This window comes from Cinclus cinclus, chromosome 3 (genome assembly GCF_963662255.1).
Source record: "Cinclus cinclus chromosome 3, bCinCin1.1, whole genome shotgun sequence".
NCBI lineage: Eukaryota > Metazoa > Chordata > Aves > Passeriformes > Cinclidae > Cinclus > Cinclus cinclus.
Window position 1 is genome coordinate 51,636,315 of NC_085048.1, and position 25,066 is coordinate 51,661,380.

General features: G+C 44.8%; 1 protein-coding gene and 1 non-coding gene across 2 annotated transcripts; one reads left to right on the forward strand and one right to left on the reverse strand.

Moving 5' to 3' along the window:
• Positions 1-561: 561 nt before the first annotated feature.
• Positions 562-10,238, forward strand: HEY2 (hes related family bHLH transcription factor with YRPW motif 2). Its single transcript, XM_062488780.1, has 5 exons — positions 562-644; positions 1,829-1,907; positions 2,011-2,094; positions 4,682-4,763; positions 9,559-10,238. The coding sequence occupies exons 1-5, from the start codon at positions 562-564 to the stop codon at positions 10,236-10,238; spliced, it is 1,008 nt and encodes a 335-aa protein (XP_062344764.1).
• A 12,632-nt stretch (positions 10,239-22,870) lies between these two features.
• Positions 22,871-22,942, reverse strand: TRNAE-CUC (transfer RNA glutamic acid (anticodon CUC)). The gene has a single exon. It is a non-coding gene; the product is annotated as a tRNA-Glu (tRNA).
• Positions 22,943-25,066: the final 2,124 nt, after the last annotated feature.

A 25,066-nucleotide genomic window follows, 5' to 3' on the forward strand; every position in this document is an offset into this window, starting at 1 on the left:
GCTGCTGGCCACGGCCCGAGGCTCTGGAGCACTGGGCAGCTGATCCTGGTCGTGTATTAGGGGCAGGGGGGAAGCAAGATCTTCCCAAATGCCCAGTGAGAGATAGCCAGCGGAGCGACGCCGGCCACCCCTCTTCGTCCGGCACCACCGGAGGGCTGGGAACCCAGTGCCGCTCCTTCTCCAAGCAGGGCGAGCTCTGAGGATGCTCGGAACCCCCTCCCTCCCTCCCTCTCTCCGCGGCCCCGTGCCGGCCCGGCTCCCCGCCTGCCGTGAGCCGAGGGCGGCGCGGCCCCCGCCGGGCAGCCGCCCGCTCCTCCGCACGGCTCCGCGCCCCGGCGGTGGGCGGCCCCCGCCCGTCACCCTCGGCAGGGCGGGCCTTGCCGGGGGCGGGCCGTCGGGCTTGAGGCTGTGCCGCGGCGTGGGAAAGCGCCTCAGAGAGGGTTTGCTCCGCTGGCGGTGCGGAGGCGTGCTGTGCCGAGCCGTGCCGTGCCCGCAGCGCGCCCCCCCCCGCCCCCCACCCCTCCGGATTTATTTATCTTTGCCCCCCGCGCTGTGCACACGATGAAGCGACCTTGCGAGGAAACTACCTCAGACAGTGATATGGACGAGACTATAGACGTGGGGAGCGAGAACAACTACTCGGGGTAAGTGGGGCGCCCCCCGGGGCCGCCGTCTCCATCCGGGGTGCGCCCCGAGCTGGGGCAGGACGAGGGGGAGACCCGGACACCTCCTTGGGATGGTGGTGGGAGAGGGGGCGGCCCCCCGAGGGCAGAGGTGTTATGTCCCCCTCCGGGTCAGCTGGCATCTCGTTCGTAGCCCACCAAAAATTATTCCCGCTCGGACTTGGAGGCATCGGGCTTGGACTGCCCGTGCCTCGAAATGACGCGCAGCACTCCGGCAGCTTTTGTGAACCACCGGGCTGCGGTTCATTAGCTCCGCTTAATTTGCCATTTGCAATCAGACCTTTTCCAAAATCGCTCCTGATCGGCGGAGCAGCCTAAGGCAACCGGCGCCAGTGGGAAATGAGCCGTGGAAAGTAAGCAGGGATCCTCAGCATCTGAACTTCGGCAAACCCGCCGTGCGAGCCGAGGGCGAGCAGTGGTGTTCGCCCAGGGAGGGTCGGGCTGAGCGCGCTTCGGGGACGCCGAGGGGCTTCAGAGCTGCTCCTGACAATTAAGAGGTTCATGCACCAGAGCCCCATCTCGTCCTCGTCAGTGGCTTATAAATGAGTATTAATGTATGCTGATTTTTTTTTCGTGTGCTTATGATGAAATAAAAGCAACTTCGTCCTCATGGGTAGTATAGTTTTAAAAGCAGATTTTGAATTCTGCTCCTGCTACTGGACAATGCAACAGGGCCATGTTGGGCACCTGGCATCGTACTTGAGCATCTACTGACTGTGTAGCAATGGGAAGCAATGTCAAAACCCTGCAGGTTTGGCAGGGGATGTGTCATTGGGTATGTCCACTTACCACTGCTGTTGCGATATCAAGATAGTTCATGTGGATTTGGGCCTGGTTCTTCAGCCTGTACTTGGTAGGCAGGACTTTATATGCAAAGAAAATGAAATCCGTGCTGGACAGTGAACTGTCTCCAGAAAAGGACTTTATTTCCAACAGAACATGCTGTCAATTTCAAAATGTATGCTGGGGCAGTCAAAACTGAAATGTGTCGCTGCATTCAAAAACACCGTGCAATGCAAAGCACATCTTAAAAGCACTGAGAATGTCATGAGATGGGCTATGCATACGTAATGTGGTGACCTAAGGTGCCTTCAAAGAGCAGTGTTAAGTTGTGCAGCACCTGACAAACTTTTATTGTTCTGCAGGCAAAGTAATAGTTCTGTCATTCGATCAAATTCCCCAACAACAACATCTCAGATCATGGCCAGAAAGAAAAGAAGAGGGGTATGTTTAATTTAATTATTTTTGCATCTGACAGTTTGCATGTGTGCTGTGATTTTGCCCTTCATTTTTATAAACTTAATGTGTTTTGTTTTTTTGGGAATAGATTATAGAGAAAAGGCGCCGTGATCGTATAAATAACAGTTTATCAGAGCTGAGGCGGCTTGTGCCAACTGCTTTTGAAAAACAAGTAAGCTTATTTTTTTTTAAATAAATTCTGTATCTCATCTGGCAATGTTAGTTCTCTTGTAAATCTCATTAAAATAATACTGTATGTGTCCTGATCTGGCACAAAGCAGGCATTTCAATAAAATGCTTTGTTGTGGCAAAACTATTAGAAACATAATTCATTATAAGGCTGAAAAACATTTCCATTCTTTGCCTTGTTTTTCCCTTAAGGGTAACTGTGTTCATGTTGCCTCTGTTCTTTCCATGAATTCCAGTAGTGGTTTTGTTTAAAATGTGCTTTACTCCATATTAAATAAAAAATAAAAATACACAAAGCCAACACAACTCCCCAGACCTGTATGTAAATTAGCCTTCTGTCTAAATCTTTAAATATAATTTACTTTGCCGCTACTTTAAGAGACATTTTTTTTTTTCAAATCTATACTTTCCTTTGCAAGCTAATCAGTCCAGTTTCCTGAAAAGGGAGCAGACAGTGTGGATTGTTCATATTTTAAGATGACTCTTTAGAACCAGTGCATTAGGAGGTGGAATAGGCCCATGTTGTGTGAGCTAGTGAAGTCAGTGATATATTCAGACTTTCACTGAGGAAGTATTTGGTAGGAAGTCTGGAAGGATCCAGTTAACTTTGGCTCAACTACTTGTTCATGAAAGTACAGACCAAGAGCTTTGAATGCAATGTTTTGTAAAAAAAAAATTAAAAAAGGCATTTTGATTTTTCCATTCAAATTAATTTTTTGGGCTTTGATTCAATATTCAGCCTTGTTCCTGTTTTGCTAGAAGTGTCTGAAGATCTATGGATATATGGAACTGACACTATGTTTCAATAAAAATGAAAAATCTGAAAATAAATAACCCAACTTCCTTGTAACAGTAAAATAAAAAACCCCAGAAAGTAAAATCTGAGAGCAGGATTGGGAGGTGCTGAATGTAAGTGGTAACTACGTGGCAAGCACCACACCATGTTAGGCCATTTCATCCCTGGCCTGAGCAAAAGCCGGCTTAAAAAAATATATATTTGAAGTATTGGTTGAGAGCATCGCTTGTGTCACCTGCAGTATGGTTTTTAGTAACTGGTAGTTGTCACTGTGCCCTTGCATTGGGTCTGGCAAAACAGTGACAGGGATATTTTCAGCTAGATAAACAGGGGCAAGAGACAACACTTGTTTGTCCCATTTTATTGTTTATTTCTTGAAAACCACAAACATTATAAAACAAGTCCTACAGAGCCCTTGGAAATTACCCAGCACCATGCAGTTTTTAGCTATTAGTCACTCTAAGAGACGGCTTGTCCTGTGTCTATGGAAAAGATGAAGTCTGAGAAAACTACAGGATGTACTTGCATGTAAAATGAGGAATTCTGACCAAAAGTTCACATGCGCATCAACCTTGGTACGAGGAAAGCATTGAAGGCAATAAGCAGTGTGAAAAAAAAATGCATTGCCATAAAAATGAGCATGTGCTGTATTTGAATCAGAAAGTCCCCCCGTTTTCCTGAAATATGCCAAGGACAAAGTCATCTGTCCTTTCCCAGCTCCTTGACATTCAGCTCACTGGAGTTTCCAAGTTGGAGGTTTAGTTTCACTTCCGCCTCCCTCCCTCCCTCCCCGAGCCACAGTGCTGCTCCTGAGTGTGGCAGAGATGAGTGCTCTGGAGCGGGGCTGCACAGCACTGTGTAAGCTTTGCCCAACTCAAAAATGTGCAACCTAGGTGAGGTGGCCCAGATGACAACTAAGAGAAAAAAAAATGGCTCGCAGGATGTGATCTGCTGATGGCTGCAGCTTGCACAGCCCTGATTTTAACTGATGGCAAGGGATGATCTCTTGCCCTGGAATAACATTTGTCTTATCTGGGTGTGCTCCAGATACCAAAGGGAATGCTACCAAGCAAAATGGTTTTATTTATATACATTGATATACTAATAATATCTTTCGAGTTGTATTGTGTACTTTTCCAGTGTCTCTTCTAGCTCTGTGAAGCACTCTCAGTGTCAGAAAGGATTTTTACTGACAGAGGAGCTACACTCTTTCACAGTGTTTAGTCCTTGCAAAGTAGGCCTCTAGCTAGCTTAAAATACTGTGGACTGCGTGGCAGTTTCTTCAGTCAAAAAATGAGAATGGAATATTCAACAACCAAATGACACGTTTGAAATGAACAGGCCGTGAAGAGAGGGACAGCGCTGGGTGTGTGTCCGCAGGGACACCTACCGGTAATAGCACAAAAAATAACCTTGCAGCAGGGTCTTACTCTGTGGCCACACAGATCCCTCCTGCCAGCTCTCCACTTGTGTTTGTTGTTAAAAAGGAAGTCCAGAAAGTTACATATTTGTCTCATTTCGTGAAGATGTCATCTCTACACTACCTTCAAGGCCAGAGCTGTGCTGAGATATAGCCCTAATAAAGGGAAATTAGGGAGACGGTATTAGTCCTTAGACAAAGTCTGGGAAGCAGATGCTCACGAAAGAATTAAGCTGAGAATGTCCTAATGATAGGGGAAATTGAAACCATAAGGCTGAGCTCAGTGGAAAGTATATCAAATTAAAGTTTCTAGTACTCGTAAGCCTTTACTTATATGTGTTTCTTATCTCAAAGGGATCTGCCAAATTAGAAAAAGCGGAAATACTGCAAATGACAGTGGATCATCTGAAGATGCTGCAGGCAACAGGAGGGAAAGGTAAGGAGCCAACGTTTTTTTTCTTTTTCCTTCTAATATTTGGGGAAATCTCATTTTAAAAAAGTGCTTTGAGGAGCTGTGATAGGCGTTTCCAGATTAAAGGAGTGGAAATCAATGCTAATGGCAGGATTGAACTCGTGGGAAAGAGCTACTGGGACAAAAGAAGCACTTGACCCTGGGCTTGTGTTTGCTTTCATAACACTGTGGGAGTAAAGGCTTCATTCACAGGCAGCCCAGTCAGAGATTTGTTTGGGGTTTCCAAAGAGCACTGAAATCTGCACAGGGAGACAAAACAAATACACAAACACCAAACATAAACAGGAGGTTTGTGGCAACAATTGTGTAGCAAAAAACCTGATGCTAAACCTCATTATTGAGCTGCTATACCAAAGGAAGTGAAGGGAGGAGAACTTCAATTTGTTTAAATATTTCCTTTGTTCTGGAATGACTTTTCAGTTCCAGGTTAGACCATCTCATTCACCAGAACAAAACCCAGACTTGCTCTGTGTGGCTTCAGGTATCTGATAAAGCAGATGGGCAGGCAATGCTCTCTGCACTTGCATTTCTATGCTATATTTGTGTATCAGAGGCTGGCGTGGCTCCCTGTTAATGGGTGCTGGCATGACACAGTGGCTGCACTGGCTGACCCATTAGATCAGCCCAGCGATGGGAGTCGAGCATACCTCACTTGTGCAAGCTGACAGCCCCAAGGCTGGAGGACAAATGGTTTCAGCCACCCACGAGGTGTTCTGTATAGTCATGGTTTTGGAACTTATTTGGAGCAAAAAACTTGCTAGCATTCCATAAGCATGGTCCTGCGTCCCATGCCGTCAACCATGATCATGCTTCGAATTGTAATGGAAACCAGCTGATTCTTCACTCACCCACTATGCCGTATAGGTAAAGTCTGGCAAAGAAACTGCTGCTTTCTCTCTCTTAAATTTTTTTAATCAAAGTTTTTAGCACATGACTGAATTATGCTCCTCTCCGTACCTTGCAGCAATTAAAAAAATCAGCTTAGAATCAGTGCATGCCTAACAGCAGATGGCTATAGGAAAAGATGTTAAAGGCTGATGTTTTGTTACTTATGAAAATTAACACCAAGCTGACATACCTTTTTGTTAAGGAGTTTTTTACAGGAGTCCATTTAAGGTTAATATTTATGGGTAACTTGTTTGATAAGAGATGAAAGGAAATTTATTGCCCATCAGGTAACAGGCATGCATTTGATTCCTCAGAAAATGTACAAAATTTAAAAAGAAAATTAATGTTTATATGTAAAACATCTACAGAGAAAGCACTGTAGTTGCTAAAGCTTTGCTCCTGAAAGTTATGAAACACCAAAACTGATTATGGTTGTGCAGTTTGTATTCAGGTGATTCGGATCCTCTGTATGTCCAAGTGATGGTGCCTTCTCGGAATGTGTGGTTGTTGTGTTGCACAAGCTCTGTCTCCCTGGGTCCATGAAGCACACAGTGCTCGGCTGCTGAGGGAAGTGGTGGCTGTTTCACTTCATCCTCCCCACGCGACATGCAGCTCAGCTATCCCAGGCTGACCCCCACATCATGCTGCTCCCCCTCCGATATTTGCACTGGTAGCGGGACGGCCAGGAGGTGAACCCAAATGGAGACCTCATTTATCAGGAAGTTTCCTTCCCCTGCTTCCCCGCCCAAAAAAAGTATGCAGGGGATTTTTTTATAAATGGGTCAGGTCAGGTGGCTGAGTGAGGCAGGGGATGAAGTGCCTGGGACAGGAGCTGCGGGACAGAGAGAGATGTTGGTGGAGTTGGACAAACTGGATGTTGTTAGGAGTCCCAGGTCTTGCAGTCTGCTCTCTTCCTTGGTTGGTCTCTGCTGCCATGTCTCTCCTGCCCCAGCTGACACTGCCACAGCTCTGGCAGTGAGGGTAAGAATCAAGTGTTGTGGTGCAGGGAGAGGCAATGCAGGCGTATTTCTGCAATTGCCTTTCACACCATGACCCAGAGTGGGTGGCCCATCATAATAATACCCCATCGCTTCACAAATACTACAACTTTATCTGCTCCTTTTGTCCTAGAGATAAGAGTAATCTCACTGCACAGATTAAGAAACTGTAAGGAAAAAGAGGTTTGAGAATTAGTACTGGGCAAAGTTTAAGCCTGCAGTTCCTGCTCGCTTAACATTCTACTTTGCAATTTTACTAACAGTTTTAAATATAATTCCTTATTTTTAAAGTAGATTTGTTTTATTTGCAAGTATAGTTGCTCCCATTTCATAATTCATCTTGTGAGACAGAGGGGCTTTTTCTGTATCAGCAAAAAAAACAGAGTTTAATCATTTTTACCAGGGGCAATCACTTATTACTGCAGAAAGGAGAAATGGGTCCTGATACCCATAAACTCCCTGCATTAAGGACTGTCCTCTTCCTCACACAGAAAGGAGGACATCCATGATGGGAAATGGATGGGACTTGGCAAGTCGTGATAGGGGTGGGGTTGGCCACTGCTCAGCACACTGATCCCTAGTTGGGCACAGTGGAAAAAAAACATCAATACGGCTTCTGCCCCTTCTCTGCTTTTCAGAGCTGCCTGGGCAGGCAGGCAAATGCCTCTGAGGTCCTGTGCAGACTCGGCATTTCTGCTGCCTTGATGCAGGTGTGGACAGTGGTCTCCTGTTCACATTGAGTTATTATTTTGGCCTAAGGCCAGGGCTTTTTTGCTGATGGTGCAAGCAAGCACAGTGATTTGAGGAGTGATTTGTCAACAGTGAGTTGCTTGCAGAGAACTCAGTGTGGTTTTATTGCAGCTTCACTACAAATTTATCTTGAGTGAGTGACACCTGGGTCAGTTCATGTAGCTCAAGTGACCTGTGGACTGTGTGCAGCACAGGTGAGTTACCAGGACAGTTGAGGTAAAACCAGGAGTTCCTGTTCACTACAAAACACTGGCATGTGTACATGGTGGAGGATGTTCTTGGGTTGGAACAGAAATGAGAAACAACATTTTTAAGTCTCTCTCTCAGAAGGGGGAAGCCAGTGAAGGGGAAACTGGGAAAAGATAACCATCAAAATATAATGGAGCCTGGGAATCCCAGCTCTCATTTGCCCTCTGTTTTCATGTCTCAGCCACCATAGGAGAACTGAAAGGGAGCCAGGATCACCAGGGCTTTGGGATGGCTTGTCACAGAGCCAACAGCTCAAATTCAGGGGAAGCTGGTGACAACCACATCCCCCATATCTCTTCCAGTCCAGAGGGAGGGAGGCTGGGAAGCTCTGGCTTGAGCCGAGTGCTCTCAGGACTTCCAGGCTGGCTGACTCGTGGCCAGAGCTGGGAAGTGGTTTTGGCTGTGCGTCAGCCCCTCTGAAGCTGCCGGAGGTCCTGGAGCCTCCGGCACAGAAGCAGTCCCCACGCCAGGCTGACTGGCACCCGAGAAGGTACCCTGCTATCTCACCGCTGCTGGCACGCGTGGCCTTTGTTTCTCAGGAGTTCTCTCAAACCTTTGATCGCAGTGGACGTGGCAGGAAGAAAGCTGTGAGGAGTCAGTGTTTGTGGCCAGAAGTCCTCAACTCCTCAAGCTTGTTGATCTGCTGGCCAAGCCAGAGTTTCTCTCAGGTTCAGATGAGCAAGTAGGCCTGCAGCAAAAGTGCTATCGCGATTTGGCAAGATGGAGTGTGTAGTGAGCAGTGGATTTGGAGACACATCAATAAACATGCCTGAGTTAATTCTATAACGTGGGTATCCAGCGGCTGAAACACTAGCTTGAAAATTTATTCAAGTGGCAAAAGCCATCTAAAGTCCTAGCATTTTTCACAGAGGCAGAAATTATTTCATGACAGAGTACAAGACATTGCTGCCACATTCCACCATTAGAGGGGCACTTGATCTTTCTATACTGACACACATCACAGTTATGCATACTTAAAAATTTTCATTGAAAGTGAGAGGGAAAACACCATGCTAACTTGGGAGTGGATAGGATAGTACTGCCCCAAGGAGACAGCATTTAAATTAAAATAGGAAAATTCCAAAAACTGCAATCGGTTTTTGTGGTTGAAGAGTTGCGACTTAAACACAAGATTTTTATGCTCAACCCTTTTAGAAAGGGAGTATCTTTTCATGTGCATTTAATAATACTTTTTTTTTCAAATGCTTTTTTGTCCCAAGCCTGTGGAGCTCCAGTTGCTGTTTGTTGAAATACCTCATGGGCCATATGACTGTCAGTCTTCCATCTCCAAATTAGCAATGGCATTACATAAAACGTTTTCTCAGTAAAGCTTTTTATTGTGTGTGTGCAGAGTCATCACAAGATGTTTTTTGTTTGTAGTTAAGCAACATCGTATGTCATATTGTCTTAACGGCTTTGTGAAGTAGATGGGACCCCAGCAGCAGCTACAACAACTCACCATGTCAAGAAATAGTTTGAAAGCGTTAGGATGAATGCCAGTGTAGGGAAGAAAAGGCAGGGTAGTACATGCAAGCTCTCTGATCTCCAGCCTGTTTCTTTGTGTGGATAAGAATCTCATTCACACATACAGAATCAACACTGCACTGCAGCAGCTTGCTAAGGAATTTCAGGAGAGGCATCGTGTATCTTTTAAAGTGTCTTATGGACTTACTTCTTTTCATTTGTATATTGTCTGCGTGAACAACTGCAGCCTATTACATTACAGGGATGGTGACAGAGATCGTTTACAGACCAGAGAACAGATATCTCCTGTTGCGTATCTTAACCCATGAATGGCAAACGGGAGATGCGGACTGAGCCAGGACTGGGCTGGCAGCTCCACATTGAACACATATTTTGCCCTCCCCTTACAGGTTATTTTGACGCTCATTCCCTGGCCATGGATTTCATGAGCATCGGCTTCCGGGAGTGCTTGACAGAAGTCGCGAGGTACCTGACTTCGGTGGAAGGTCTGGACACATCCGACCCCCTGCGCGTCAGACTCGTGTCTCACCTGAGCACCTGTGCCTCTCAGAGGGAAGCTGCTGCCATGACCTCCTCCATGGCCCACCACCACCACCCCTTGCACCCTCACCACTGGGCAGCCGCCTTCCACCACCTCCCGGCCGCTCTGCTGCAGCCGAACGGACTCCACGCCTCCGATGCCGCCCCATGCAGACTCTCCTCGGACGTGCCCCCGCACGGCTCCGCCCTGCTCACGGCCACCTTCGCCCACGCCGACGCCGCCCTCAGAGTCCCCTCGGCCGGCAGCATCGCTCCCTGTGTCCCTCCTCTCTCCACCTCCCTCCTGTCCCTGTCGGCCACCGTTCACGCCGCGGCAGCAGCAGCCACAGCTGCAGCCCAGAGCTTCCCCCTCTCCTTCACCGGCACCTTCCCCATGCTCCCCCCCAGCGCGGCCGCCGCCGCCGTGGCTGCGGCCACCGCCATCACCCCTCCGCTGGCCGTGTCCGCCGCTGCCAGCCCTCAGCAGGCGGGCACCGGGGGTGGCACCAAGCCCTACCGACCCTGGGGGACTGAAGTTGGAGCCTTTTAAGTGTCTCCCCGCACACACCTCTTCCCACTCCAGCCCCCTTCTGTCCCTCTCGGCGCACCTGCATGTGCTCCCAGCCACGAGCCCGCACATCCCCACAGCCTCCGGGACCCGGTGTGCGTCACGGCAGATGTGGGAGAGGACCTGGGAAGGAGACACCTTCTTCTTCTTTTTCTTCTTCTCCTTCTTTTTCATCTTGTTCTTCTTGTTCTTCTTTTTCTTCTTCTCCTTCTTCTTTTTCATCTTGCTCTTCTTGTTCTTCTTCTTCTCCTTCTTCTTCTCCTTCTTCTCCTTCTTCTTCCTCTTCCTCCTCCTCTTCTTCTCTGTCTATCTTGCTGGAGGCACCTTGAAGGAGCAGCAGTGGCTTTTGTAACAGTGTGACCACATCGTCTCCTGCAAAATACGTAGAAATACGTAGACATTAGAACTAATAGTTTCTCCAGCTATGCATCCTTGTTTGGCAGAGGCATGAGGGATTGCATCTACCAGGTCTCCCCAGGCTAGAAAAGGAGTTCCAGTTTCATAAGTGCCTGACATTGAAAAAATAATAAATATATATATGTGTGTGTGTGTGTGTTCTGCTAAAACAAGTAACATTGCACAGGTATGGAAATGGTATGGGAGGGAGGCAAAATTCTGCATTCAACTTCAGAACTAGGATACTATTCCAAGGCAGAGTGTGCTCTTGAAGGGGAGAGGTTTTTTTAGCCAAAAGATTGCCAAGGAAGAATTTTTAGTTTGACAGGCCTAGTTCTTGCTTCCTTAGTTCACTTTCTTTGTACAGACTTGCCAAATTGTGACGTCTAGCATAGCATTGGCAAAAGCAATTATCTTATCAGTGCTGGGATTAATGAACGCTTCAGCACTGCCTGTGAGCCCTGAGGCATCCATTTTTATGGCTTAAACATGGTGCTAGCTCCTATCTGCACAAACAGCGAATTTGTCATGCACCCAGAAGTAACCACCTATTTAAAGTGTGCACACTTGGATACAGTTGATTCATGCCAATACAAGAGACTCAGTGTTCTAAGAATTCAACTTAACTTATTTAGCTGTATTTGAACATTTACTTTTAGCCGATTCAGTGCAAGATCCCTCTTCTTTTCACTATCAACTTCTGGGAGAATGATCACTCTGGGTATGAATGAAGTTATGGTAGGGACGATTTTTAAATTGGCTATTAACATGCCAACATTGTAATGTGGGTTTGATTCCAAACCAAAATGAATGTATTAATGGGATGTGAGTAAATTATTTTGTCAATACCCAGATAACTAGTGCTGCATAAAATGGTTTGCTTTCATTTTTTATTACAGTGACTTAAAATAACCTAAGTATTTTAATACAACCAGTCAAGAACTAGAGATTTTATGTTAAAAAAAAAAAGAAAATAAAAATAAAACACAGCATGTACTATTATGCACTTGATTTCTCTGCTGTGTGGAGAAAGCAATAAGCATTGAAAATGTTAAACATTATGCAAAATATACTTTAAAATATTTGTTTTAAAAATACTGTACCTAGTTGGTCTTTTATGCATTACTTTGTTAACCTTTTTTCTATGCAAAAGTCTTTACATATCACTAATTAAATGGAGTCCTTTTTGACTGCGTTTTATGGATGATTTATTGAAGTATTTGTTTGCCGTTGAGGAATACTTGTGGACTCAGAGTTGTTTTCTGCCCTGGTAACAAGCCTGTTGGCTGCTCTGTACTCTTCTGCTCCCCTTGCTCAGCCAGGAAACCTATCTTGTCCAGCGTGCTCTGGAATAGGCAGGGAAAAATAGCAAAGTAGCATGGATTTTCAGGCTTGCAAATTGGTTCTGCACTGATGGTATGCTTAATGATACAAGCATATCTGTTCATCTTGGAGAGCCCCCAAAACCATTGAGGTTTTTAGGTTCAGCTTTCCAAAGGGTTTAGAAGGTGAAAATGTTAACCCAATGACATCATTAATCCATAAATATATGGATGAGAGGAGGTAGTTTTTTCAAGTTCTGGTCTTCTAATTTGACAGCTCTCACTGAGGCAAGGGTTTGTTATTGTTTCATCAGACCTGCTAAACCCCTCTGTGGAAAGTGTGGAAAGCTTTGTTTATAAGGATGAGGACAAAGTCTTATATGTCTGAATGCCAAAATAACAGCTGGCAAGACTGAGGCACAGAAAAAGGGGATTACACTACAGCCAAATACTTCACCCATCATCAAAAGCCTAAGCAGCCTCAGCTCAGTGGCGCACTCTATCATCCTTTCTCCCAGGTGTTAAACCTGGAACCCATCCCTGTCTCAATCAGCTGGTCACCAGCACTTAAGTAAGATGGGGTTGTCATTCACCTAAAAAAATGTACAAAAGAGAAGAAAGAAGGCTTGCAGCCCCTACACTGTTAATCAACTTTGATATTCTTTGAAGTGGTGTTGTTTGGGGGGCAATACGACTGTGTTTTTCTTAAAGGCAGAAATGCTGTGCTGCTGTTCTGGCAGATTTAGCAGCTTACAGATGAGGCATCATTCACTTTTAAATGCGTATTTTCAAGGGAAAAGAGGACATGAATGGCTGGTAGATAAAAAGTGGGGTTTATTTGCATGAAAGAGCAGGTTACACCCCTACTTTGCTGTAAGCTGTTAACTATCAACTTGCCCTCTAAGAGCCTGGTAGGAGGTCTCCCAGGCATCTGTCATCTTAAAAATAGGTACCCACTGACTTGGTTCTGCCTAAGGTCTTCAGTCTAATTGATGTGCCTCAAAACATGCATTTCCTGAAATGCAATATTCTGCCTAGTTCTAAAAAAATGGCAGTTTGAAAAGGCACTGATTAGATACACACCAGGGATAAATTTGCACAGCCTGTTTGTGCTTATCCCATTTTTACTTTCCAAAAACAGGCCAGATCCATCAGTTGCTGATGTCTCCTCTATTGCTTGTTGTGTTGGCTTTTGGTTTGGTTTGGTTTGGTTTGGTTTGGTTTGGTTTGGTTTGAATCAAATCACCTAGAGGACATGAGGAGCTCATCCTTCATGCCTGCTTATTCCTAGGCTGTTGGGAATGTTACCTGTCTGAGAGAGGATGAAGATTTTCCAAGAAAGAGATTAATGATGAAGACATGTATTTCACATGTGCTGTTGGAAAGACATCAGAGGGTAATAGCTTCTGGTGACTTTGGTTGTAGCTGTGCTAACAGGTCAGAGCTGAAGGCATCTAAGCAGTTTTTTAAAACAGAACAAGGGAAAGCTGTTTTCTTGGCATAACCAAGATGCAAAAGTTAGGACTCGTGGCTGTGTGCATGCAACTTTACTTCAGCCCTTTTCTATCTTTATTGTGCATTCAATGATGAATAGACCTGGATGAAGAATAAAGTAATTTAGTAATTTATATAATTTAAAAGTAGATCATGGCACATACCACAAGAACACAAGTCAGGCTGCTTGTTCAACAGTTAGCAGTTGGCTTTGACTAACTTTTCAATGGGTGGGTTTACAACTTTAAATTCCAGTTATCAAGAGGATCAAAGCAGGTTATGCAATTTCTTAGAATGTTTTTCTTAAAAGGAAAAAACTAAAAACCAATTCTGTCACTCAGCATTAGCAGACTCGAAACCTTAGCCCTCAGCAATGCAAATAAAAAGCACTTAGGCTGCTGAGGGAAGATTATTACCCTAGAAAGGAGACAGGCAATTGAGAGGCGGTGCTGCCTGTCCTCCTTTTGCTGTGATTGCAAGTGGAGGAAATCCGGCATTAGGTATTGCCTAGAAGAAAAACCAGCTACTGTGGCCGAGGGCTGAATGCATATATTCAAAATAGAATAATTGTCTCCTGGCTGTGACTACCTTTTGCCTGAACAGCTGCCAGGAGGTGCCAGCTCATGCTGCTGCCTCCTTAGTGAGAACCTTCAAAATGTTTGCAGCTATTTTGAAAGACGGTACTTCAACCAGGATGTCATGAGATAAGCCGGGGACATGAATTTTGGCAAACTCTTAGGGCTATTGTAAACGAGGAATCTCTTCTTTACAACAGGAAAAGGTCACAACCATTTTTTAGTCAAAAGATACAACATCAGAAAATACTGATATGTGGACTTTTACCAGCTTTGTAGTCACCAGCCTCATTAGTCATCTGCTTCTGTGGGTGTGGATAGCCTGAGATCAGGCAACTGAGGACCTGAGGGACTGAATTTGTAGTTTTGTTCAAGTTTGAAAAGAGATGAAGGAATTGGTATAGTTTTGTTTGCAAGCTTTGTGTATCCAAGCTTCATTTGTGTGATGTCACTGCAGAAACCTGAGTTAATTTTACTCAACACTGAACTTTCTACTTGTGCTCTATTTCTCTGTTTCATCATTTTTCACAGCAAATACTTGGACACTAGTGTGTAAAAGTCTTAGAGGAATGAGCAACACATCTTATCATAACCAGAAATGATAAGCAGAGGAGCACCAGGCAGGTGCTAGAAATCCTGAGATCTCCAATCAAGAGTAAACCAAACCTCTCCTGATTTATAAATGAAATAACATTTTGACAGATAGTTGACAGATAGTTTCCATAAAATACGTGAGATTTTCTTTTTTTGGGAGAAGGTGTGGTTGGTTTTGATTTGTTTTTTTTTTTTTTTTTATCCTGGGGATTGCTACTACTGGAAGTTGTAAAGTGCTATGAAAGTGCAAACACAATCACTTAGTCATCATTCTAGTTGTCTAAATGTTTGCCCCGTCTTAAGTTGGGCTCCAACCTATCACTTTGGAGGGGTTAGGTCTCCCGTGTGTCCTGTGGCACCTCTGCCACTCCTGTGCAGATGCCTGGGAAACCCAAGTTGCTTAAGAGGCATGATATATGTATGGCCAGGCAACTGAATTTCTCCCTGTCATGCATCATCCTTGGAGATATAAAATTTGAAGCTTAATAATATTTTCACATATGATCTAATTTTTTCAAAGAATCAGACTCCTCACCAGAAGAAACAATAGATGAGTGTCAAAATCATTTGGTGATAAGGCATTTTCATCCATCACTCCCATAAAACTAAGAGCAGTCAACACCTCAATCAACACTAATTTTAGAAGTTCTCTTAATGCCCTGACGTCGGTAGTGGTGGCGATTTTAATATTATATCAATATAATTTTTTTAAAGGGATATTTTTCTGCATTCATGGTGGCAATATAAATCTAGGACACATGAATTAGTGTTGTACCCTAGATACTCAAATACCAGAAGCAAAAGGAAGTGATTATGGGAAATAAAATGAAGTGTCTGGTTGAATGACTTTCAAGGTCTGAAGAGGCAGACTTTTTTTACAGATATGCAACTGCCAATATTGAATTCAAGCAAAGCTAAATGTTTTAGACAATGTTTAAACAGTTCTATTACTTATTCTACAGGAAAATCCTTCTGAGTTAGTGACTGAATTTTGCTTTCCACTCAGTTCATTTTCAGGATTTTTCTCTTCTACAAAGAAAGTTTTCAGGACAAAAAAATACCTTGATGCAACACTGAAATTGTGGTTGCTAGGAAATTTCAAACAATGCCTATTTGAACGGCAAGACCCCTGCTCCCACTCCAGGAAACAGTATCTCAGTAGAAGATGTAAAGAAAACTGTTTTACCTGTGAAGAATACCCATAGATATTATTATGTGGTAAGTGAAAATCTAACAGATTACTACAAGGCAATATATAAGTCCAAGGAGATAAAATTGTAATTGTGTAAAGGCCTACACTTTTCCCCCCTTACTTTTGGTTTAACTCAGAACTCTGTATTTTTTTCATATTTCAGAGAGAAAAGTAACTTTAATTTTCTTGAGAAAAAGGACTCTCTCCCTTGAGGAGTTCAGAACAAAGGTCAAACATTTAAGGTAGTTTTTCACAACTTGATTAACAAGACAAGGTCTCCTCTGTGTGGATTGGTCACATAGCCCTTAATGTCACTTGCCAGCACAGCCCTTGGCTTTATTATACAAGCCCTAAAATAAAGTAACACTGTTTTTCAACCCTCCCCCTCCCCCCCCCATTGCTTTCTAAATGTATTTTGGTGGAGGAGAAGGAAGTTTATTTTTCTTGTTTTTTTCTGGGGTTTGTTTTTCTGAAGAGGCACCAGGGTGGCAAGGGGGAGCAGTAGAGGGGATGCTGGCTCCTTGGGCACCAAAAGCATCTCCTTCCCTCTGGGTAGCAAAGATGCTTCCTCTCTTTTTCCTGCCCTCTTTTTGGGCAGCTGTCCCACTGGTTGTCCCCCTCCCTCCCTCTTTCCCAGCAGAAAGGGGATGCAACCCTAGCAAAAGGTCCTTGCCAGGCAGTCACCCCAGCAGGGGCTGGTGGCAAGGACCAGCTGCCAGCCTGTGGTTTCATGAAGCAGTTTCAGTCCCTCTTACCATACTTTTTAATTTTGTCAATCATAAAAGCTGCAGTGAATCTTTTCTGATAATTATCTCAGACCTTCAGCTGCCATCCACTGTGACCAATGTCTGTCAGCTTCCCTCCTCATGTTAACAAGAATCTGATACCTGCCCAGCTACAATGACTTCGACCCTTCAATTTATTATTGCAGTTAGTGAATAAAAATTCCTGATCCAAGCAGGAATCTCAAAACAAATAAAACCATTTCTTGATACTGCTGAAAACTGACCTTCATGTGCCACCCTGTCCTCCTTCAAGGCCTGCTAAACTGACAAGAAAGATTCCCATTAGTAAATCACTATTGGATCATTAAACCTTTTTAAGGCGGTATGTGCCTTACCAAGAGAATGAGGATTATGACACAGCAGTGGCTGCTGCCCACCGACAATCATGGGAACCGACCTCAGTAATAAATCCATTAATTATCTGGCTCACTTTGACCGGTTCTCACGCCAGAGCTGCTCCTTTGATGTGACCGTCAAAACCCAAGGATGCCCAATAGCAGTAGCCACCAACAAAACAAAAGAGAACTAATAATTCAATACAAATATATAAGACCTGCTTGCCCAGGTTTTGCAGTGGAGTGTTTCTGTGCCTGTGGTTCAAACTGGAGGCATGAAAAAAAGGAAATAAAGCTCTTTTTCTCCTGTACGTAACTTTTAAAGTGAAGAAGAACTAGGCATAGAGGTTAGAGATAGAGGATAGAGAACTAGGCTAGGTTAGAGTTAGCTTTTAGCTATTGTTGACATGCATGACTTTTTCAGCCCCTGTTGCTTTTCACAATCAGAGTTATAGTTCACCACCAATATGACTTAAGACTTGTCCTACAAAGCAACTAAGGATGTACTTCTGAGGGAAACAGAGGAACTATTCCTCTTCAGTGTGATTATTTGCATTAGCAAAATTATTTATGCTTTTAAGCCCCTTGCAGGACCAAAACTTTAGAGGATGCATTTCTGTCTGATTTTTAAAAGTTTTAGGTGTCAAGCCCACTTTTGAGTGTTTAAATACGTCAGCAATACAACTTGTTTGTTAGTTCACTTCTTGGCTACTCACCTGTAAAGTGGGAATAGTGCTAACTAATTCTTGTCCTTGATCTCGTCTAATTAGATGTCAGACCCCAGGGGAAAGATTAGCTCCTAACTCATCATCATCTTGGGAGCAATTTTAACTTAAGTTCTATCCCTTACCATAAGCCTTTGGTTAATAGAATGTAGTAGCTCTCCTGGAGCCCAGATGCTACTGAGGGAGGCAAATTTCTAATGACATAATGGATGACATGGAAGAAAAGCCCCTTTGAATGTATGACCAGAAGAGAAGAAAAATTCATTAAAATATATTTAATCCTTTGGCTTTTTACTTTTAAAGGAGGATCAGCAAACTGAAATAAACAGTAGGTACAAGAGATTTTAAGATGCCTGGTTTATCTTTAAGATACCTGGATTTTGCCTGCATCCACAGCAGAACGACCAGCCACCTGCCACTCCTTTCTCACCAAAGACACACTTGGGGGAATCATGATGGTCAGCTCAAGAGAGACCACTTCAGAACTGGGTTTGGCATGTACACAGAGGTTCTCTGTGAGCCTTGCTGCAGGCTGGTGATAGAAGCTCAGGAGCTTATATTCATCTTCTCATGTGCTTCATACTGCGCTTCAGCCTGGTTACTAAAGGGAAGATGTGTGAAATGTGGTAGGAGGGATGAAAGCCCTTGCAGGCTACAACAAGGAACTCCATTTTGATTGAACCAAGGCCACAGTCCCAACAAACCTGAGAAACTGAAACTTGCTACCTGGCTTGGGGTGGAGAATGAACAAAGTGCTAAACCTCATCCTGATCAAATTAGGCAGGTGGTTTCTTATATGGGCAGACAGGAAGATCATTCCTGTTTTTTTCATTTATTTTGCTGGATCTCTTGTGCTGAGCTGCAGCTTACACAATAACAATTATGCTAGTTATGGAATACAGAACTGAAATTGCTGTAAAAAAATCCCTTGCAAAGGATGCAGGGGCAGTTTGGGTGCTCAGCCAAGGAGACACCCTGCTGTGGTCACCCTCCATCAGCCATGCTGCCGTGTCCTTGTCTGGGTTGTTGCTATTCCCTGCTACATGCAACAGACAGCGCCACCAGCCAGAGCATGTGTTGTAATACCAATTTATAGTCTGTTATTATTTTCCTGCTTTGGGGGAAAAACTGGCACCTCCCAACTCTGTTTTCCTGCTAGCAAGACAAAAATTAGGCACAGCATAATAACATTTTCAGTATAGTCTACTAAAGTGCGATTAATTAAAAGAGCACATGGGAAACAAAGCATGGAAAGGCAGAAGGTAATGACTGACTGTAGCCACAAGGCAGTATAAAAAGGATCTAGAAAGCAGATTTACAGCATGCGAGAGAAAAAGTTCAGACTTTTAAAAGGATCAGAGCTTTTCTAATTTCATGATCAAAGCACTTCTTAATAGGACATGGCAACCGCTTCTGTTGGACTTGCAGGAAAATGGTCCTTGGACAGTATTATCTAGATCTGCGAGCGGTAATGAAATCTGTATTGGACACTCAATAACATTACCTTAAATAAATTGCCTTGGTTTGCATAAAATAATTTCTTTTTAAACACAATTCAGAGTAAATTTTCCAACTTTAGTTCTCAAGGAACAGTCCTAGGAGGATGTACAGTGAGGTTGTCATATTGTTTTTTATCTTATTGTCCAGAAGATGCTTCATAGTCAATCTGTAGCTCAGGAAAAGATTTACAGTTATGTTTTATGACATCAATATTATACACAAAGAATATTGGGGTAGATAGTAGGATGGGGGGAAAAGCCGGGAAAAAGGATTGTGCGCCTGAAAGAATCTCTTGGGTTTGTTTTTCCTTCCACCCCCCCAGTTTAATAAACACTTTGCCTTGTTTATGTCATTTGACTGCCATGGTGACAGCACTAATGTCATAGCACAGTCTGCTCCCATGGCTCACCAGCCTTGTGAATCCACGCAGAAGGAAAGGAATGAAACCAGACCTTATCATGTGTCCTTGGGCAGTTGATGCTCTGGCATCCTGACCTGAGATGAGAAATTGTGGTTCCCTTCTTCACCTTGGCACAAACTTTCTGCATGACCTTCAGCTCAAAACTTACAGGTGAAAAGCAGAGGTGCTGCTGATCCCTAACAGAGTGGCTGTGGGGTGAACATGTCTGGGAACACAAAGTTAGTTCTTTGTCACTCTGGTAACGGTATGTGCCATCATAGTATTAATGCCACAGACAGGATGAGGGGATAGAGTCCGAGTCAAACTCCAGATAATACTTTGTGACTCTTTTTCTATTACTTTTTTTAAGGTTACAGAAGACTGTTTAAAGACAGCTTGTAAAGTTTCCATATACGTCATTCCACTCAGAAGCTAGGCAGAGATTTGCCTTCATAAAAGCTTCACTTATCAGCGAATACAAATCTTTCAGTACTGTATAGCTCATTGGAATGAAACGGGCACAACTTACGGAATTGAGTCTGAAACCTCCAGAGGAGGGGCTGCTCTGGGAACCGCGGGCGGATGGTGGCAGACACAGGACCGGGATGCCACCTCGTGGTGTGTTCCAACAATGTTTGTATCACTAGACAAAGGCTCGTTGCCTTGTGGAGGATACTACGGAGTTGCGCTTGTTTATGTCCACAATAAAACAAACAAAAAGGTGATAAGCGGCCAAGAGAACGTCCTGGGAGCAGAATAAATCTAACGACTGCATGAGTCTATGCCCTTCAGACAGAAATGAAATATGATGGCAAGTAGAATATATGCCTATAAAAAAGGAGTGGGAACTTTCATTTTCCAAGGAAGTGCTAGTTGTAAAAGTCATGCAAAATTTTATGTTCACTCACAGCCAAGATACTTCATATAAGATTGGAAAAAACTTACAAAGTGGAACTAATGTAGGGCTGTAACTTAAAGGAGGTAGCAAGAAAGAAAAGTTGACTTAGTTGCTGGTTTACGTTTACCTACAGTTAAGGTATTGTCTTACTTATTTCTTCTGCAGTTCGTTCCCATCCATCTTTGCTGTCACATGGAAAGCACTTGGTCACACTTTTGAGGAAGAACAGAAATGAAAATTAAAATACTTGTGAGCCAGTATCTCTAAATCTACCACAGTGAGAAGCAAATTCAGATACACTTTGAAAATGTTTTAATAATAATCTTATATTTGTTTGAAATACCTCTGCTCTAGCCAGATCCCTTTTGTGATGTGCTTTTGATTGCACTGTCAGCCCTCTGTAAAACAGCCCTCCTTTTCTGGGGCTTCAGCATGCCAGCATCACGAGTTACCTTTTATGTAAAACAAAAATATCAACAAAAGCTCTAGGAAGGATGGTTCTTCCACTGGTTAAAAACAAGTACCCTGTTCGTTCCCTCCATCACATCCTTCCCTCCATCACTAAGGTCCAGGAACAAAGAATCAGAAATGACTGTAACACTCCTCAACACATGCTCAAGGCGAACATTGATCTGGGCTCTTTTCATCCCAGACAGGACACTTTTAATCACAGTGGGATCTGAAGTGTAAAGACACCAGCCAAGAGGACTGGTGCCTACTCCTTGCTGGGTGGATATTTGCTGTCTGTGCAAGGGCAAGTTTCAAGTCTGACATTGGACTGAAAAGGGATTTGGAAGGACATTAGATAGCTCCTTCAGAGATTATGCAGCATTTCTAACAAAATATTGGAAACTACTCTTTCTTTGTGTGCAAGGGCTGTTCTGGGGGTTTTTACATGTTTCTAAAATCTTACATGTGATTTATTTTTTCTCAGATGACTCTAAAGCTAGACTTACAGTGCTGAGAGTGTGCAAACATCATACTGCAAAATGAGTTAAAGCAAAAGGAAATGCTTTTTTTTGTTCCTATTCTGTAAAACCATATCTACGCCTTTTCTGGGAAGGCAGTCAACACCTGCAATTAATTTTAGCTGCTTGTAAAATTGCCAATCATTTTGTGACATAGGAAGCAGCAATTTCTTCCACCAGCTTGGTAAGGCCACTGAGATCAAAGAGGGAAAGAAGAATCTCAGAGCCCTACACAGTTCTAATTAACAGGTAAACTGTTAATTATAGGGGAAAGTGCAGGATGAAATCATATAATTGTGACTCTCAGGATCTTAGGAGATCCACTGAGCCATTCCACTTGCCCAGTCTGAGAGACTTGATAATTTGTCCAGCCCACTCTTAAGAACCTCCAGCCATAGGAATGCAATAATTCCTTGGACGGCAACCTGCAGACCTGGTGTTTAACTATAATTTGGTGGCAGCTTTTCTTTATATCGAAAGGGTGACAACAGCCCTTTTGACTGTTCTCTTTCTGCCTCAGAGCAAAGGTGATCCCTTCCCTTTGCACCTCCTTGAAGCTTCTTTGTCATAAAAAATGGAGTGGATGACCTTTCCCATGAGACATTCCTATCTGTAGTGGAGGGCAGCCTTGGCTCATGCCAAAGGAAAGACATCGAATGCCATTATTTCCAGTGGTGCTTTCTCATCAGGCACCACCAAGGAGAGCCTAGCTCTATCTTCTTGGCACCTCACTTCACATACTTGTAGACATTGATGAGGTCCCCTCTCAGCTGTCTTGTTCAAGGCTGAACAGACCCAGCTTCCTCATCCTTTCCTCATAAGAGAGATGCTCCAGCCCCCACTGCGTTCCTGCTGCCACAGTTCAAAGATTCGTGATAGCATTAAGTGACCATTCACGTGTGGGGAGGGGGGGAAAGTGTGGGAACACCCTAAGATGTTAGAACAGACCAAAAGAAAAAATCCAAACAAAAAACAAATAAACAAAAAGAAAGAAAAAAATGAAAATATGCTATTTCTGACTGCATGTGGCTCTCTAGGAGGGCCTCTGCTGATTTATAGAATCTCTATGGGTGGGCATGGAATGCCTATAGCCAGCGTTATGACAGGAAAATTTCCAGGCAGATGTTCCACCTGGACAGGCTTCCCCTGCCCACCAGCATAGGGCACTGAGACCTTTTGCACTGTCTTCGTGCATGACTCCTCCAAGCTGTCAGGTGCACCTTACAACTCCCGTGCCTCGGGCTCGCACAGCAGCCGGCCGATGGTCCCAGAATTGTAAGAGCAGAAGAGGAGGGCCGGAGAGAATACTAAAACAAAATGGAGAGGATACGAAAGCAAAATAGAAATGCAGGGGGATAATGCTAAAATAAAATGGAGAGGATACGAAAACAAAATTGAAATGCAGGGGGATAATAAAATAAAAACCAGTTTTCCCTGACCGGGAATCGAACCCGGGCCGCGGCGGTGAGAGCGCCGAATCCTAACCACTAGACCACCAGGGATTCTTATTTAAGGGCTTCCACTTCTTTGTAAAGAACCAGTGACACCACGGTCTCCCTCTTCTGACGGTGTTGTGTCGCTGTTTTCTCCTTGTGCTCCCACGTTCTAAGCAGTACCAAGTGCTGGAAGCAGCTACGTCTGGAGAGGGACGTTCTATTCCACCCCACGGAAGAGAACAGCGGCGGCGGGGTGGGGAGGAGAGGGGGCCGCCCAGGCGAGGCTGGAGAAGGGTCCTCGTCGTGGGCGGGAGGCGGGATGGTGGTGGGGGACCGGGCGGGACGGAGCCTCGGGTGGGAAGGAGCGGCCAGCCCAGCGGTGCTGCCGCGAGAGAGGCGGTGGCTCCCACAGCGCCACAGGCAAGAGCAGGGGCAGGGGGCTCGTAGGAGGGCGGCGGGCGGTGCCGGGTCTCCCTCGCTTCTTCCGCCAGCGCCCTTCCCGCCGCTGCCAGCAGAAGCCGTCTTCGCGCGGTTGTTTTCCTTCATTTCGCGTTGCCTTTACAAGCCGGTCGTGACACCGTCGTCTCGACGGGGTGTCGCTGTCACGGCTGCAGGCGGGGCCTCGTCAGCCGAGCGCTCTGCACCGCACATCCCGGCCGGCGGCTGCCGGGAGGGGGGAACGTGGCGCTTCCCCCCGCGCCGGCTTGGTGGCTCCCGGAGCAGGCTGTGGAAAGACCTCAGCTGCCCCGGGTTCCGGTGCTAGGCCTGCGGGGGAGAGCGGGTCCAAAGGCCTCTCTGCGCTGGGAGCCAGGGGCTCCACAGAGGGGATCGAGGGCAGTGCTCGCTTGCCTTGCGCTGCCGCGCCCTTCGTGCATCATAGATACTAACTCTGTGGGGTTTTTTTTGTTTTTGTTTTTGTTTTTTTTTTTCTTTGTGATAAGGTTTGTGTGAGCGGAATGAAAACGGCCGGTGCTGCAGATGACCTCTATGTAAAAGCTCCTTCCTCTGGCATACTGTTTTCATGAGCACAGAAGATCTGGGAGCTGTACTAGCAAAAATAATAATTCCCTATTCAGGCAGTGTCTAACAATACAGGAGGACTGGCTCTGCACAAACGAATTTCTCTGGTTCTCGAGCCCTTTGCCTCTAAAATGCAAAAACCTTTTACATGTTAAGATAGATAGGCTTCAGACTGTGTGCTTGTGGACTGTGCAAATATGCATTAGCTGATCCTTGAAAGCTCTAGATTCTGAAAACAAACTGAAGGGGGTGATTTTCTTCTGGGAGGAATGAAGGAGGTTGAAACTGTTTAGTTTCCATCTCTTCCACATCCCTGTTCCACCAATGGTTCATTTCATCACACAACATTTACTGTAGCAGTCTTGAACAAAATGTGTGTCTTGATTGTGATGAAGCTTTCTTTGGTCTAAATTCAGCAATTTTACTGTGCAGTGTGGGAGATAACAAAATATGAGGTTAAAATCAGGCCCTCTTAAATATGGTTTAAATTCTTATATATATGTAGGAACAGCTTTTCACATGTATAGGATCAACAGCATCCCCTTTGGTAAGACCAATGCATTTCAGGACTTGAGGAGCCAAAGCTGTGTAGGGGGGAGGCTGAGGTATCTCTGTGGCCTGAGGCCACTGCAAAGAGGTGGGTGTCCTTAGGTTACAGAGCTCAGCTGGTCCCAGCAGGTAATCTGTGCCCATTGTTGAGGAGAAAGGTGAAGTGGGACTACAGAGTTTCCTATAGAGTGGGACCTGCAAGGAACACCAGCCAGATACAGAGGTGGTAATACTGCAGAAACTGAGCTAGCCTTAAGACCTCGTATACTCCACTAGGTCCACAGCGTTGTGTTTAAAAGTATAAGGTTCTCCACTCTGGGTGCTTCTCAGCTGGGTTTTGGAGGGGTACTGACTTCTGTGGCTGTGGTGTTAGCAGCACTGGAGACAGCTAGGTTAGAACTAGGCTAGGCCCACAGCATCTGCACTGGCAGGACTGGAGATGTTTGTTACAGAATGGTCATTGCCACCCTTGAGAGTGTCTCTGTTGTGTGACACCACATAGGAAGGCGGGGGTGAGCCCCTTGATTCTAAAGCTGCCTCAGTGATGGAGACCAAATACTCTACCAGACAATTTCAGAAAAGTAGCTGAGCCTATGAAAAACGAACTTATGCTGATGGCAG

What these genes read in the sequence shown, in the direction of transcription:
- HEY2 (XM_062488780.1), top strand. Translation starts at nt 562, where the DNA reads ATGAAGCGACCTTGCGAGGAAACTACCTCAGACAGTGATATGGACGAG. An exon ending in AGCGAGAACAACTACTCGGG is followed by an intron (nt 645 to 1,828) that starts GTAAGTGGGGCG and finishes ATTGTTCTGCAG; the next exon opens with GCAAAGTAATAGTTCTGTCA. An exon ending in CCAGAAAGAAAAGAAGAGGG is followed by an intron (nt 1,908 to 2,010) that starts GTATGTTTAATT and finishes TTTTGGGAATAG; the next exon opens with ATTATAGAGAAAAGGCGCCG.